This window comes from Tursiops truncatus, chromosome 1 (genome assembly GCF_011762595.2).
Source record: "Tursiops truncatus isolate mTurTru1 chromosome 1, mTurTru1.mat.Y, whole genome shotgun sequence".
In the NCBI taxonomy this organism is placed as follows: domain Eukaryota; kingdom Metazoa; phylum Chordata; class Mammalia; order Artiodactyla; family Delphinidae; genus Tursiops; species Tursiops truncatus.
The window spans coordinates 176,954,455-176,970,704 of NC_047034.1; the positions used below are offsets into that span (position 1 = coordinate 176,954,455).

Genomic DNA, 16,250 nt, shown 5'->3' on the forward strand with positions numbered 1-16,250 from the left:
TAAAATTACCAAGGGCTCACCTGGGGAGGTGGGCAAAGGAGTTTCATCTCAGTAAAGCAGGAAGGATATAGTCTGGCTTGATCTGTGACCGAGATGCTTGAGAAAAGTCCTCTCCTGTGCCCTGTTGTCCCCACAATACCCTAAGGATTAAATGACTCTGATCCAGGAAGAGTCCATTCCAGTCTCTTGCATGGCCATGTGCCAAAGCTGAGGCTGGTTGCACAATCCGAGCTTAGAACTATTCAGGCCAGTAAAAAGCTGAGAGGCTTCGCTGACAGCCCGGGTCTGTTCACGGTCTGGGGTCCTCTCAGGAGGAGGTCAGGGGCTTCCTAAGTGACTCGGAAGGAAAGCAGCTGCTCTTCGACCTCTGCAGAGCAACGTCCATGAATACGCTTGCTCCAGCTGCTGAGAATTGTCCCTAGTAACTTTTTTCCTGATTAAAAGAGAATATATGCTCATTCCAGCATTGCTTGTCCAACAACCCAACATGTCCAAAAACAGTAGAATGAATAAATATTTTATTTATATGATGGAATACTAGATGGCAATGAAAATGAAAGAATTGCAGCTTCGTGTGAGAACATGGATGAATCTCACAAAAATAAGTTGAGCAAAAAAAGAAGAGACACAATGACACAAATGAACTTATTTACAGAACAGAAATAGACTCACAGACATAGAAAACAAACTTATGGTTACCAAAGGGAAAGTGGGGGGAGGGATAAATTAGGAGTTTTGAATTACAATATACGCAATACTACATATAAAATAGATAACCAACAAGGACCTACTATATAGCACAGGAACTATACTCAATATCTTGTAATAACCTATAATGGAAGGGAATGTAAGAAAAAGAATATATATATATATATATATCACTTTGCTGTACACCTGAAACACAACATTGTATATCAACACTATTTCAATGAAAATTTTTAAAAATACATGTAAAAAAAAATAGAAGACACAAAAGGGAACATAGGGTGTTATTCCACTTATATAAAGCTCAGGGAGTTCCCTGGCAGTCCATGCTTTTGCTGCTGAGGGCCCATGTTCAATCCCTGGATGGGGAACTAAGATCCCACAAGCCACATGGCGTGGCCAAAAAAAAAAAGTTCAATGACAGTCAAGCTATACTATTTTGTTTAGGGATGCATACATGAATGGTTTTTGAAAAGCAAAAAAAAATGACTAAGGGGGAAGAAAGAGGCTTGGGGGGAGGTTTCTGGTGGGCTGGTAATGTGTTTCTTGCTCTGGGTGGGTATTTGCTTTATAATTATTTATCAGATTGTACATTTGTGTTTTAGGTACTTGTCAGTATGCATAGTTCATAACACAATGTTTTTAAAAGTTAGGTGCAAAAAGATAATCTATGCAGATGATAAACTTTGCCTTTTATGAATCACATGCAAAATCAAATCTAATGCAAACTGAAAACTACAAAACATCATTGAATGAAATTAAAGTTGACCTAAATAAATGGAAAGACATCCCCCGGACATAGATAAGAACATTTAATATTATTAAGATAGCATTATTCCCCCAAGTTTATATATAGATTCAATGCAATCCCTACCAAAATCCCAGCTGGATTTTTTTTTTTCAGAAATGGAAAAGCTGATTCTCAAATTGATACTGAATTGCAAGGAGCACCAAACAGCTAAAGTAATATTGAAAAAGAAAAAGAACGTGGGACGACTCACACTTGCCCATTTCGAAACTTACTACAGAAAGCTACAGTGACCAAAGTTGTGCCATCCTGGGAAGAGAAAACATAGGTGTAAATGTTCATGAGCTTGGATTAGGCACTGGCTCCTTAGATATGACAGCAAAGATAATACACCAAAAGCACAACAACCAGAGGGGAAAATAGGTAACTTGGACATCGTCAAAATAAAAATTTTGTGCTTCCTAGTATACTATCAAAATGAAAAGACAGGGCTTCCCTGGTGGCGCAGTGGTTGGGAGTCCGCCTGCCAATGCAGGGGACGCGGGTTCGTGCCCCGGTCCGGGAGGATCCCACATGCCGCGGAGCAGCTGGGCCCGTGAGCCATGACCGCTGAGCCTGCGCGTCCAGAGCCTGTGCTCCGCAACGGGAGAGGCCACAACAGTGAGAGCCCCATGTACCACAGAAAAAAAAAAAAAGAAAAGACAACCCACAGAAGGGGAGACAATTTTTGTAAATCACATATCTGATAAGTCTAGTATCCATAATATACAAAGAACTCTTATCGCTCAATAACAAAAATACAACTTATTTTAAAAATAGGCAAGGGATTTGAACAGGCATTTCTCCAGAGAGGATATGCAGGTGGACAGTAAGCACAGGAAAAGATGCTCCACATCACTATTAATTAGAGAAATGTAAATCAAAACCGCAATGAAACACCACACCACTAGGATGGCTAGAATCAAAAAGCAGATGATAAATAGTGTTAGGAGAATGTGGAGAAATTAGAGCCTTCATACATTGCTGTAGGAATACAAAATGGTGCAGCCACTTTGGAAAAAATCTGGCAGTTTCTCAAAAAGTTAAAAATGGAGTAACCATATGACCCAGCAATTCCACTCCTAGGTATATACCCAAGAGAACTGAAAATATATGTCCACACAAAAACTTGTATATGAATGCTCATAGCAGCATTATTTATAATAGCCAAAATATGGCTATCAATTGATAAATGGAAAAACAAATGTGGGATACCCATACAATGGAACATTATTCAACCGTAGACACGAATGAAGCAGTTATGTATGCCACAACGTGGATGAACCTTGAAAACAAGCTAAGTGAAAGAAGCCAGTCACAGAAGACCACCTATTGGATTCCATCTCTGTGAAATGCCCAGAAGAGGCAAATCCATAGACACAGAAGGTGGATTAGTAGTTTCGGGGGGCGGGGGGGGGGGAGTGACTACTGTTAAAAAACAAAATCAACTGAGTAAATTGTAAAGATCTTATTGGCTTTATTCACCGATCATGAATCACTCAGCGTCCCATCTAGCAAATAGAAAGGAGCTCTGAAGCGCCGTACAAAAGGGAAGACTTTTACAGGCAGGAAGAGATGGGACAAGGAAATGAGTCTAGCAAAGAGCTGAGTATTTCAGGCAAGGTCGCCTTCCTTTGGGGGATGACAGGGATCTACCAGAAGGATTACTTCACTAGTGCTGACCGGGAAATTCCAGACTGACTGGTTAAGATTACATTCGTAGGAGAGCTTGAAACAGCAGTTAGGTTAAAGTCTTGGTTTGGTGACGCGTAGCACAAGCGACACCACTTGGGACCTGTTACCTCTTTTTTGACACGACTGTGTTTCTTTTTGAGGCAATAAAAATGTTATGAAATTAGATAATGAGGATGGTTGCACAAACTTGTGTATATGCTATAAATAACTGATTGTACATTTAAAAGGGCCAATTTTACGGCACGTGAATGGTAATCCAAATTTTTAAAAATGAAATTTTCAAAAAAGAAAACCCAGTAAAATTGGGAATTAATGTTTCAATTTCTTTAAAACAATTTCACACAATAAGCTTTATTTTAAAAAATAGCGTGCTCATTGTAAGAAAAGTTGGAAACACCCCGTTCAGGAAGTAACCACCGCCACCCTAACCAGCGAACACCTCCGGTGTGGCTGCTTAAGGAACGAGGATCACTTTGACAGCTGCTGTTGCTACCAGTGGAAAGGCTGCCTCCACCCCCACAAGATACCCCCCCCCACCCCCCGCACACATGCTGGCCGTAAAGAAAGAAGGTAATATTAGCCCAAACTGTCAGTGCATCCCTCCCCAGGACTGAACGTCCTAGTCGGCTGGCAAGAGCAGGGGCCTCTGGAGGATGCGCGGGGGGTGGGGGGTGGGGGGGAGGAATGCGGCGCTGCAGACTAGACGTGGGGACTGCAGGGTGGAGCGTGGGCGCCAGGGGTGTGGTGGGAGGTCAAGGGCGGGGACTTGGGGATGGGGCCGGAGGTTGCGGGGAGCGCCTAGGGACGCGGGCACAGGGACGCGGCAACGGGGCGTGGGTGGGGCTCGCGGGAAAGGCTCCGGGGCCAGCCGCGGGTCCGAAGTCGGGACGTGAGGGCCACGGGGTGGAGCGTGGAGGACGCAGGGGCGTGGTGTGAGGGCGAGGGTGGGGCGCGGGGGCGGGGCGCGGCCGGGGTCCGGACGTGGGCGCCGCGGGGTGGAGCGTGGAGGGCGCGGGGGCGTGGCGGGAGGCGTGGGCGTGGCCTAGGAATAGGGGCGTGGCGTGGCCGCTGGGCGGTTGGGCGGCGGACCTGGAGGGCCCGGGAGGGGCCGAGACGCGGGCGGGGCGGGCACCGGGATGTGAGCGGCTCGTTGGTTTGTGCCCAGACGGCGGCGGCGGCGGCGGCGACCCGGCCCCGGCCCGCTCCGCTCCTGACCATGCCACCTCCCGCGCCTCCCACAGAGCTGGTGCCGTCGGAGCGCGCCGTGGTGCTGCTATCGTGCGCGCTCTCCGCGCTAGGCTCGGGCCTGCTGGTGGCCACGCACGCCCTGTGGCCCGACCTGCGCAGCCGGGCGCGGCGCCTGCTGCTTTTCCTGTCGCTGGCCGACCTGCTGTCGGCCGCCTCCTACTTCTACGGGGTGCTGCAGGACTTCGAGGGCCCCTCGTGGGACTGCGTGCTGCAGGGCGCGCTCTCCACCTTCGCCAACACCAGCTCCTTCTTCTGGACGGTGGCCATCGCCCTCTACCTGTATCTTAGCATCGTCCGCACCTCGCGCGGCCCCGGAGACGGCCGCCTGCTTTGGGCTTTCCACGTCGTCAGGTGGGTGGCGGCGACGCTGCTTTCCCTCGGGTCCAGTGACCCCTGCCTGGATCCTGTCTGCTGACCCTGTGGCCCTGGCCACCCTCTGGGCCCTGCGTCTTGATTGGACCCCTGGCCAGGCGCCCAGCGGGCAGTGTCTGCTCCTGTCCCGGGACAGCCCTGGGCCAGCAGAATGATGCTAGGCTTGCCTGGGAGATGAACTTGTCCTGAACATCGCCGCAGGGGGCGCCCCTTTGAAGCGGCCCCCGCCATAGCCTCCCAGTGAGGTGGGCGCCTCAGCGCAGCCCCTGGAAGGTGCGAGGGGCCAGAGCTCGCCCTCAGAGCGTGGCCCTGGTAACTTGGAAGCACCTGGAGAGCTGGCGAGGCCACTCTGGGCCCTTGGCCTCCTGCTTCAGTGCGTTCCTGCCATCTCTGCTGACCATGGGGATCGGGGGAAGCAGCTGGTCAGGCTGGGAGATGAGTTAGGTGTGGTGCATTCAGGCTGCCGTCCACCCAGCCCTCTGCCAGATGCAGTGCTTCAGCTGTAAAATTTAGGAAGGACAGTCTTGTTTATCTTTGCTCATCTCTAAACCGCAGGCCCCAATCTCTTGTTATCTCTGTTCTAGATGATCTTACTTTCTTTCCAGAGTTCAGCAACTCTGAAATTGAGGTCAGAGGCAGAGGCTGGTCTGGAAGAGGGCAGCCAGCGGCCTGGAGTCTCTGAGAGTAGAGAAAACCGAGGCCTTGTCCTGCCCTGGCATTGAAGGGTCTCATCCAAGTAACCCTCATCTATGGAAGAAGGTTGGCCCCTTCCTGGTGTAATTTCAAGATTCAAACATCTGGTGGTGTCCTCTGGTGAACCCAAGGCAGGAATTTTATAGAGCTTCTTTCCTCTTCTCCTTCCTCCAGATAAGAGTACCAAATGCTGCCCTAATTATAGGTCCTCTCTGTTAAATACTTGAGTTCTTTCCAAGGGACTGAAGATAGTCAGCACTTTGGTAGAGACAGGTCACCTGGGGGTCACAGCAGTGAGGTCACAAGCCTGCAATAGTCACTTGACCTCCAGGTCTCAGAGCTGTTGGATGGAGGCCAGCTGGTCCCTGGGAAACTAAACGGCCTGCTTCTCGGCTGTTCAAGTCAAAATGTTTGTAGCAAGCCATTCAGATGTGCCTCAGGTGCTGCAGAGACCCACAGAGAGTGGGGCTGCCTCCCCCCCCCCCCGCATCCAGCCTGATCCCACCAACCATTTCGGAGACCCCGTCCTTGGCAGGCTGGTTGGCTGTGGGCAGCGTGGAGCTCATGTGTACTTGAAAAGGAGCCCAAGACTTTCTTTGCAAGATTCTCTTGTCTTTTTCCCCCTCTTTTGAAAAATACTGAATACAACGTATTTTTCAAGTGATAAAGAGAACCTGGTGCAGCTCCTATAGAAAAGACATTTCCTAAGAAACCTTTCTTTTCACTTCTAGGGATGTTTTCTGTGATGCTTAGGGAAGGCCTCCTAAGAAAGCCCATGTGTCCTTCTCTGGCCATAAAAGGGAAGCGAATTGTTCGTCTTGTCTGTTGAATGTGATCCACCTGCTTCTTAAAAGAAAAAAAAAGAAGAAAGAAAGAAAATTACTTGTATCCAAGCTAGAAAGGGACTTTGACAGTTTATTCCCTGTCAGAAGTCAGCACTCATGTTGCTGGTGTGAGACTTGGTAAGACCTGTCCAACAGGTTCATGTATTGACCTAGGTCCTCCCAGACTGTATTGCTAAGGACCCTTCAGTGTCTTTCTTTGGGGGATGAGTTTGTTGCTGCTGAAGGACCTCTTGGCATGGGAAATCTCATCTTCAGCCTCTGGCAGCCCAGGCACCCACTCGCTAACCATTTCAAATGACTGCAAATCAGTCCTCTTCTTCAAACCTTCCAGTCTTGGGAAATATTTTATTTTTATTTATTTAGTTTTTAATATTTATCTATTTTTGGCTGTGTCGGGTCTTAGCTGTGGTACGCAGGTTTTCTAGTGGCGCGCGGGCTCAGTCGTTGTGGCTCGTGGGCTCAGTAGTTGCGGCACATGGGCTTAGTTGCCCCGCGGCATGTGGGATCTTAGTTCCCTGACCAGGGATCAAACCCGCATCCCCTGCATTGGAAGGCGGATTCTTAACCACTGGACCACCAGGGAAGTCCCCCGGAAAATATTTTAAAATATGACAACACAAAGGCTTGCTCTCTCTGTTCTTACGAGTTGATTTTTTTTAAAAAAAACTGACAAATACCTTGAGAAACGGACAAAGGACATTCTGACGAAATAGTAAAAGCATGAATACTCAAAACAATACAACAGTGAGGTACCATTTTCTCATTAAATTAGAGGGAAAAAAATAGTAAGGCAGGATACTAATGTGATAAATGCAGAGGAAACTGGCGTTTTACTACATTATTATTGGCCATGTAAGTGGGAATAATCCACGTAGAAAATATTTGGTTCCTACCCCTTGATCCCAGCAATCCTGTTTGTAGGCATCTAGTCTAAGGAGATAAACCAGATTACATGCCAAGTTGGACGTACAAAGGAGTTTGCGTGGCATGTTAGCCAGCACAGTGATGAGAATTTGAAAGCAACCTAAATGTTCAAAAAGTCGGGGCTCAGTAAGTTATAGACTACACCCCACCCAGAAGTGTTATGCTGCCAGTAAATACTGGCCATGAACTCTATAAGTCATATATTTTTTAAACGGTATGATACAACGTTAAGTGGGAAAAGCCATCTATAAAACGAAATGCAGCCATGCACCGCAGGAGGCTGGAGAGAGTCGCAGGCAAGTTCCCACAAAGCGCCTGCCTGGCCCCTGGGACCCCATCATAATGCCTGACATAGTTTCCTTTACAGAAAGACTTTTATCTCGTTGGGGAAGGAGGGCAGCTTAGACTTTATCCTCAGAGAAATTGCCTGGCATCACAAGCTGCATCAGGCTCCTGAGGTCTTGCAAGGATCAGGCTTTGATCCTCCATAACCCAGGGGATTCACCCAGAGATGCTCACCCTCCAGCCACAGCTGATGAGACTTTCCCAAGCCCACAGAGCTGTTAGCAGGAGGCTCAGGGTTAGAACTTCAAGGTCAGTGCCCCTTTTAGGATTCCATCTTGTCTCTTGGCCTTGATAATAATTTTTTAAACTGAGAGATAATTCAACAATCGTTTATTTTTAACTTTCCAGATTCCCCCCATCATTAACACTTTACCATGTTAGCTTTACTTATCCTCTCCAATTATTTTTTTCCTGGAACCATGTAAGAATAAGTTACAGGGACTTCCCTGGTGGTGCAGTGGTTAAGAAACCACCTGCCAATGCAGGAGACACGGTTCGATCCCTGGTCCGGGAAGAAACTAAGCCCGTGAGCCACAACTACTGAGCCCATGTGCTGCAACTCCTGAAGCCCGCACGCCTAGAGCCTGTGCTCCGCAACAAGAGAAGCCACCGCAATGAGAAGCCCACGCACCGCAACAAAGAGTAGCCCCTGATCGCCACAACTAGAGAAAGCCCGTGTGCAGCAACGAAGACCCAACACAGCCAAAAATAAAATTAAAAAAAAAAAAAAGTAAGTTACAGACCTGATGCCCCCAACTCCTAAATCCTTCAGTGTGCATTTATTTCCAAAAGACAAGGACAGTCTCTTGCGTGACCACGTACACCTCCCCAAAGCAGAGAGTAACGTGGAGCAGTGCCAATATCTGATTGTGTTATGTGAAGAAGGAAAAAGGCAAAGCAACTAAAAAAAAAATATGTGTGTGTGTCTGGTAAGAAACAAAATCTGATTGTGGATCTGTTGAGGTTTTGCCAGTTGTCTAATAAGGTCGCCGATAGCAAAGGGACTTGGTTTTCATGTCTCTTTATCCTCCTTCAGTCGGGAGCAGTGTTGCCGTCTTCCTTGGTGTTTCACGGCTGGTCTTTTTGAAGAGTACAGGCCCGTTATTGTGTAGGACGTCCTCCCTCACCTGGGTTGCCTGATGCTTCCTCGGGAGTGGATGCAGGATCTGCACCTTGGGCTGGAATCTCACAGAAACCTGATCTCGCTTCCTACCTGGTGGTGGCTGGCGACTTGGATTTGTTCCGTTCCCGGTGATGTTCACTTTGATTGCTTGGTCAAGGTGTTATCTGCCCGTTCACCTCCTGGAACTCCTCGAAGTCTCACCCAAGGGTTTCCCATCCCCTGATTCCGACAGCATTCGTGGTGACTCTTCCGGATGTTGCCGCATTTTCAAAGTGTGAGAATATTCTGTGTTCAGGGAAAGCCCTGCGATAAGCCCCTTTCTACTGTGTCTTAGCTGTGGAGGCGGCGCGGTCCCGACACCACGTATTTTAGTGATGGACTGCAGTATAGTTGATTTACAATGTCGTGTTAGTTCCAGGTGAACAGCACAGTGATTCCGTTATATATTTATATTGTTTTTCAGATTCTTTTCCCTTATAGATTATTACAAAATATTGAGTATAGTTCCCTGTGCTATACAGTAGGTCCTCGTTGTTTCTCTCTTTTATATAGTGTGTGTGTTTATGTTAATCCCAGACTCCTAATTTGTCCACCCCCCTTTCCCCTTTGGTAACCACAAGTTGCTTTTCTAAGTCTGTACCCATATCTTACATGCATGTGGATAAGCATCTGTGACCAGTGTGTTTGCAGTTCTCACCTAAGAAAGGGCTGGGCGGCTTAGCCTGCAGCAGCTATGGGCGGGGTCATTTCCTTTCAGATAAGATAAGCACGAAACCGTCTCTGTCTCCCTGCAGAAGGTGACCTGCCTATCAAAAGCAGTCTTCAGCCCTTCTTCCCCTGCAAGGTGGTGGGCTCCTTCTGAACCAGTACGGCAGGGTCATGGACTGTCCCCTCACCGCTGGGCCAGGTGTGTCCTGTGATTGCAGGGGGAGGTCAGGCTGGGGCGCCTCGTCTCGCCGCGTCAGAAGGGGAGCCCAGGCCGAGCTGGCAGCCTCGAGCAGCCTTTGGGTTTCTTCTGGCCCCACTGAAGTGGGGATAGGTGTGGGCATGACCCCCGGCCCACGTGCCCACCCACCCTCTGACATTTGCTGGAGGCTCTGGAGGAAGAGAGAAGTCTATGGCATCCCAAGTTCACCATGAAAAACCCTGCTGTGGGGATTGGGAAGTTCCAGCGCAGAGAAAAGGGAACCCGTGGGCCCCGAAGGGGAGAGCCTGCAAGCTCTCTAATCAGACACCGGCTCACTCACAGCGGGGCCCAGTGACAAGGCCCCAAGTGGGCAGTGTCTGAATGGGGGGGAACCCAGTGGTTGTGTGAACAGCACCCCACGTCAGACAGTGCTCCCCAAAATGACAAGAGCTAAACCGGCTTTGTTTGCTGAGGGCCCTGCTGCAGTGAGGTCTCTGCGCTGCATTTGCGTGTCCGTGGGACACCCGCTGCGGCACCAGAGGCTGCCCCTTGACCCTGCCGGGGCAGAGTCAGAGTCTACCCCGGGCCCAGGTGCGCAGGAGAGCGTCCCTGAGTGCTGCACAGTGCTCCTTGGCACCCACAGAGCCAGGGCTGCAGAGGCCCGTGCCAGGGGCTGAGTGTTTAGAAGTTCCCTTGGACGCCTTTCCCCACCTCTGCGGCCAGGGCTACCGAGCGACCGACCTCGCGGTGGCCTGGCCGGTGGCTGACACCCTGAACTCCCACGTCCTGCCCCCTGCCCCACCCATAACAATAAGAGCCCATTGCTGGGGCAGAAACCTCCAGGCGGCCTCCTCGGGCCTGGATTCCTTGCACCAGGCTGTGCCCCCTGCAGCTGCATCCCTCCGGCCCGGGCCCGGCTCTGTCCTGCTCCCAAGAGCTTTCAAAACTGGCACATGGTTGCCGGATAGTTTCGTTCTCAGAGCATCTTGGGGTCATGGTCACATTCAAGGCCTTCCATAGGCCGCAGGCACATGGACCAGGCTCTGCTGTTGGGGGGAGAAGACCCTCTTGTGGCCTTCCCATCAGGTGCCACCCCGCACCAGAGATCTGTAGGAAGGGTGAGGTTTGGGGGGAGGGGGGCGTGCAGGAATCCAGCGGTGGATTGAGCAGACCTTGAGCCCTTGGTGCGGAGGGGGAAAGGTGTTCCCAGCCCTGACTGTGAAAGCGGCTCTGTCACCACAGGTGTCCCCCTCCCTGACTGGTGGGACAGGTTGTTTCAGAAGATCCCCAGCTGGGCAGACCGGGAACTCTGAAGGAAAGCCAGAGCCTCGCTCTCAGGGGCACCGGCCGCCTCTCGTGATCGTCTGACAAATGCCACGGAATCCAGGTGTGGGACGCGGCCTGCTCACCGACCGCCTGATCCCGCGGTGCTTCAACTTCTCATGGGGCGACTGAAGAACAAAGTGAATGTCGAGTTCCAAAAGCCAAGCTCATGACCAGTCTGCAGGGCGTTTGTCAGTTTACCCCTCCCCTAAGCCTGCTGAGGGCCCCCAGCTCTGCTGGTCTGGGTGTCAGGGGGTGTCCCAGGGCTGGGCTGCCGTCCCCTGCCCTGGCATGTCTCTCCCCCAGAGTTGGTAGAGAGCACCTGCCCTCATCTGCTGTGGCAGCCCTGACAAAGCCTGCAGACTGGGTGGGGTGCTTAAACAACAGACATCCCTTCTCTCCCGGTCCTGGAGGCTGGAAGTCGGAGGTCCAAGTGTAGGCAGGGTTGGTTTCCGCTGAGGCCTCTCTCCTTGGCTTGCAGACGGCCGTCTGCACCCTGTGTCCTCACACGGTCATCCCTCAGTGAGTGCCTGCATCCTAATCTCTTCTTACAAGGACACCTGTCCTATTGGATTAGGACCCACCCAGTGACCTCATTTTAACCTAATCACCTCTTTAAAGACCCTGTCTCCAGATACGTCGCGTCCCAACGTACTGGGGGTTAGGACTTCAACACAGGAATTTGGGGGCAGGAGGGGACATACTCAGCCTATAACTGCCTCCGAAGGGGGAGGAAGCCAACTTGGAGTCTGGCCTCGGTTTCCACACAAACACACGTGAGAGCTGGGGCCTGGGCACCTCTGGGAGCAGCTCTTGGTGCCCCTCCAAGTGGAGGATTCTGCTCAGAGAGTGGTCTGCAGGCCCTCTCCATCTAGGTGACCCCAGCCATGCTTCTTCTCTGCCTGCATCACAGGTTTGGAGAGAAGGAGCCTCATTGGTCACCTGCTTTAACCATGTCCCTCCTCAGTGCCTTTCGTAGCATCCCCTGCACGTGGTCACATGGCTTCCTTCCCCTGATGGGGGACGCTGCCGGTTTAGCCCTTGGCTTTGGGACTGAGCAGGATGCCTGTCCTTTCCTTCAGCCGCCTGAGTCTGCTCTGCTAGCAGGACGTCCCCAAGAGTCTTCCAGTACTCGAGGCCCAGCTCCAGGCCCAGCACGCCCTCACATGCCCGCTCTGGTGACAGCTTCACAGTCTCAGGTTTAGAATGTGGGTCCCAGGTGTCCACACGGAGGCAGGACAGTTTGCTGGCCGTTCTCCATCACCCACGTCTGGGCATCAGGGCAACCCCTCTGACCAAACACCTTCTGGGTCCCAGTCAGCTACAGCCCTTGGTCTGTTTCTCATGTGCTGTTGTTAAGCTGTATCTTACTTGTTCTGATTTTGTTTGTTTGTTGATTGAGGGCTGCTTTTTATTTTTTTGGAGGGATAAAAAACTGTTAGGTGGTGCATGTCAGAAATTAGCAGTAGACGTTTCTGGAAAGTGAGAATTAGGTCACACATGTCTCTGTAGAGTTCCTCCCAGAGTTGGACACCACCTAAAACTCAGGGTGGCCACTTGGCCAGAGAACAGCTTGGCGTATTGAGGTTGCCAAAGAGATTTTCTCCTGGCTCTATAGGTGAGAGCCTGGGGCGGGGCAGCTTCAGCCCCCTATCCTTTTCATCCTCTGTCCGGTGGTGGCCTGGAGCTGGCTTGTGGGACCCGATTGTTAAATTTCAGGGCATTTTGTGGGCTGATTGTTAGATAGAACATCGTTAAAAATTAAATTATATAAACTTACAATTAAATAAATTGCATTAAAAACAAAAGTAACATACTCAAAACTCCTTAGGTCCTAATTATACTTTTTAAAAAAATTATTTTATTTATTTATTTATTTATGGCTGTGCTGGGTCTTCGTTCCTGCGCTTGGGCTTTCTCTAGTTGCGGTGAGCGGCTATTCTTCGTTGTGGTGCGCAGGCTTCTCACTGCGGTGGCTTCTCTTGTTGGGGAGCATGGGCTCTAGGTGCGCGGGCAGTAGTTGTGGCTCGTGAGCTCTAGAGCGCAGGCTCAGTAGCTTTGGTGCACGGGCTTAGTTGCTCCGTGGCATGTGGGATCTTCCCGGACCAGGGCTCAAACCCGTGTCCCCCGCATTGACAGGCGGATTCTTAACCACTGTGCCACCAGGGAAGTCCCCTAATTATACTTCTGTTGATTTGTAGAGCAGACGTCAGCAGACTTGTCCTGTACAGGACCAGATAGTATTTTCAGATCTGTGGGCCATGCGACCTCTGATGCCACTGCTCAGCTCAGCTCTGGCAGCTTGGAAGAAGCCATGGATGATGTAGAACCAGTGAGTGTGACTGTATGCAGTAAAACTTTATTTTAAAAAACAGACTGAATCAGGAGCTTGGGATGGACACATACGCATGGCTGTATATAAGACCGAAAACTAATAAGAACCCACTGTAGAGCACAGGGAACTCTACTCAGTACTCTGTAATGACCTATATGGGAAAAGAACCTTAAAAAGAGTGGATATATGTATATGTATAACTGATTCACTTTGCTGTACACCTGAAACTAACACAACGTTTTAAATCAACTATACTCCAATTTAAAAAATAAAATAAATAAATAAATAACAGATTGGGCCGGATTTGGTCTGAGGGCCCTAGTTTGCTGGACCCCTGTTCTAGATTTAAGAAAGTGATAGAGAAAGTGTTAGTAGTAAAGATTAAATGCAAAAGTGTTTCTTGTTTCTGTACTTAAGCCCTGGCGGCAGCCACGTCGGGGCAGGTGGGAAGCCGCATATTTCAGGGGGAGGTGATGAGAAGGGGCCTTGTCCCAGAGCAGGAAAAAAGAAGAAACATTCTTCCAGTGTTGGAAAAGTATTACCTGATCCACAGAGAGGTTGCTCACGTCAAGTCGACCCAGTGAAGTCCCAGCTCTCGTCTGGTCCCCCAGGTCTTCCTCATTTCACTTCCATCTTAGTCATTAAGGAAAATGAAAAGGTCAGCCACCTTCTCATCACGGAACTACTCTCATTGGCTGACTGCGACCGCAGGTTGGCTGCAGATACCAGAGTTCTGCAAAACTCAACAGAAGCCTCCTGTGAGAATCAGTTGGCTATGTGGAATGTACGATAAGGAGTATTGTGTATTTTATTATTATTTACAAATTGTGTGCCCCGCGTCCTTTAGATCAGTAAAATTCATAATCAGTTTATGTTTGTGTACGTACACACACACACACACACACGCACGCACACACACGCGCGTGCGTAGATGGCTTTCTGATGTTAAAACATCACCAGCACACCATTGTCCGTACCTGTAAATTACGAGTCTGGTAGAGCCTGCCTGGCGGGGTTATTAGACCGTCCCTCCCACTCCATTCCCACTGCTCTCTGAGGTCACCTTTTCTTCCACCTCCACTCAGGTACCTCCCCAGGCAGCTTGTGGCCTCAGCAGAGCTGCTGTCTGTGCTTGAGTTCAAACAGCAGCTCTGATTGATCAACCCACGTGCTCAGCCCTTTCAAAGCTGTCTATTTGGTCTTCCCTCGAGCAATTTTCCATCACAGATTCAGCTCCAGGCACAGCCCAGTAACACAGAGGAAATACGTCACTGGGTAGCTTTTGTACAACAAACCTAAAGTTGTGAAATGTGGGGCTGTCACCAGGGGCCCTGGTCCCCAGGGGCCGTAGGGATGCTGAGGAGGGAAAGAAGCTGCTTCCTCCCACCAAGGCTGTGCTCCCCCATCCCGCTGGGGTGGGAATCCTCCGCTCCAGTCCTGCCGGGTGTTGGTCCCTAAGCACTGCTCTCCCATCTCTAACTTCAGGATTTCCGGTTCAGCCCTTTAAAAGCCTTTCACCTCCTTTCAGTAAAGTCCTTGCAGTGAATATTTAAAGAGTAAATTGGGAAAAGCTGTCTCAGTCACTTGGTTCAAACTTCATTTGTTCACTCATTCATTCAGTTCATTCATTCGTTCATTCATTCGTTCAGCAGGTCCTAGTTTTGCCCCTGTCGTGTGCCAGGCACTGGTGTAGATGCCAAGATAGAGCAGTGAATCCACATGGCCCTCGCCTCGTGGAGCTCATAGCTGACATGTGTTGTCCTAAAATCCCAGGATGGCGTGAGTTTTAAAACAGTAACCCTTTGGTTTGATACTAATATATATTAACTCACCAGATCAATAACTTTGCATAGCACAAACATTTAAAATAGACACACTCCATCCATTTGAAGTGTAACTTGGTACCTTTCTCATAATCCTTGTTTTTTTAATAAATTTATTTATTTTATGTATTTATTTTTGGCTGCATTTGGTCTTCTTTGCTGCGCGCGGGCTTTCTCTACTTGCGGCGAGCAGGGGCTACTCTTCGTTGCGGTGCACGGGCTTCTCGCTGTGGTGGCTTCTCGTTGCAGAGCACAGGCTCTAGGCACAGGGCTTCAGTAGTTGCGGCACATGGGCTCAGTAGTTCTGGCTCGCGGGCTCTAGAGCGCAGGCTCAGTAGTTGTGGCGCACAGGCTTAGTTGCTCCGTGGCATGTGGGATCTTCCCGGAGCAGGGCTTGAACCCGTGTCCGCTGCATTGGCAGGCGGATTCTTAACCCCTGTGCCACCAGGCAAGTCCCCACCATCCTTTAATTTCTATGGGGTTTTGGCCCCTTCCGTGCTCTTGTGACTTCAGGGAGGATGTGCTGCTTCTGTCTCTGCTGGGCTGTCGGGGCAGCAGAGCTGAGGGTGGCACCCAGTGGCCCGCCCCAGGCTCTGGTCCCTCCTGCAGAGGCCAGTGAGGGGAGGAGGTACCAAGTCTTTCCTGGAGCCAGGAAGCGGACTTTCTCCCTTTCCTCGCCATCCCTGCCCTGCCTCGTCCCCGGCCCTGCGGCATTTGGAGACCCTTATAAAATCACAGCCCTTGTAGCCTCGTTTTGGTAACAGACTAAGTGCAACTGTGGCCTCATCATTGTTCTACGACCTTCTTTCAGAAAGAGCCGATATTCCTTACACAGAGCCCTCAAGACAGAACCAGTTTCTGAACTAAACGTTTTCCTGATGACACTGTCCTATTTACTTACTGCTTGTTCTCTGGGCGGCCGACCTACCACGTAGGCCCGTGTGTCCTCCTGGGGGCAGAGACCGCGCAGGCCTCATCATCCCTGGTGGCTACACCGCAGGCCCGGATCCTGGGACCTGGGGACAAGCCTCACTGACAACACTGGTCGTAAATGCGGACACGCTCACCCTGTCCCGCATGCTGGATGTAACGCTGATGAGTTTATTCTCGTGACAACCAGCAACG

The 16,250-nt window shown here is 50.3% G+C and overlaps 1 protein-coding gene across 2 annotated transcripts in view; it reads left to right on the forward strand.

Moving 5' to 3' along the window:
• Window positions 1-3,639: 3,639 nt before the first annotated feature.
• Window positions 3,640-16,250, forward strand: part of SLC2A5 (solute carrier family 2 member 5) — a 59,878-nt gene continuing 47,267 nt past the window's right edge. The window contains exons 1-2 of one of the 2 annotated variants that reach the window (XM_073796561.1): window positions 3,640-3,757; window positions 4,429-4,786. In XM_073796561.1, the coding sequence (XP_073652662.1) occupies window positions 3,736-3,757; window positions 4,429-4,786 (380 nt within the window). In that variant the 5' untranslated portion in view covers window positions 3,640-3,735. Of the gene's footprint in view, window positions 3,758-4,236; window positions 4,787-16,250 lie in introns of those variants that run through there. The other variant, XM_033843729.2, reaches the window with a different exon arrangement.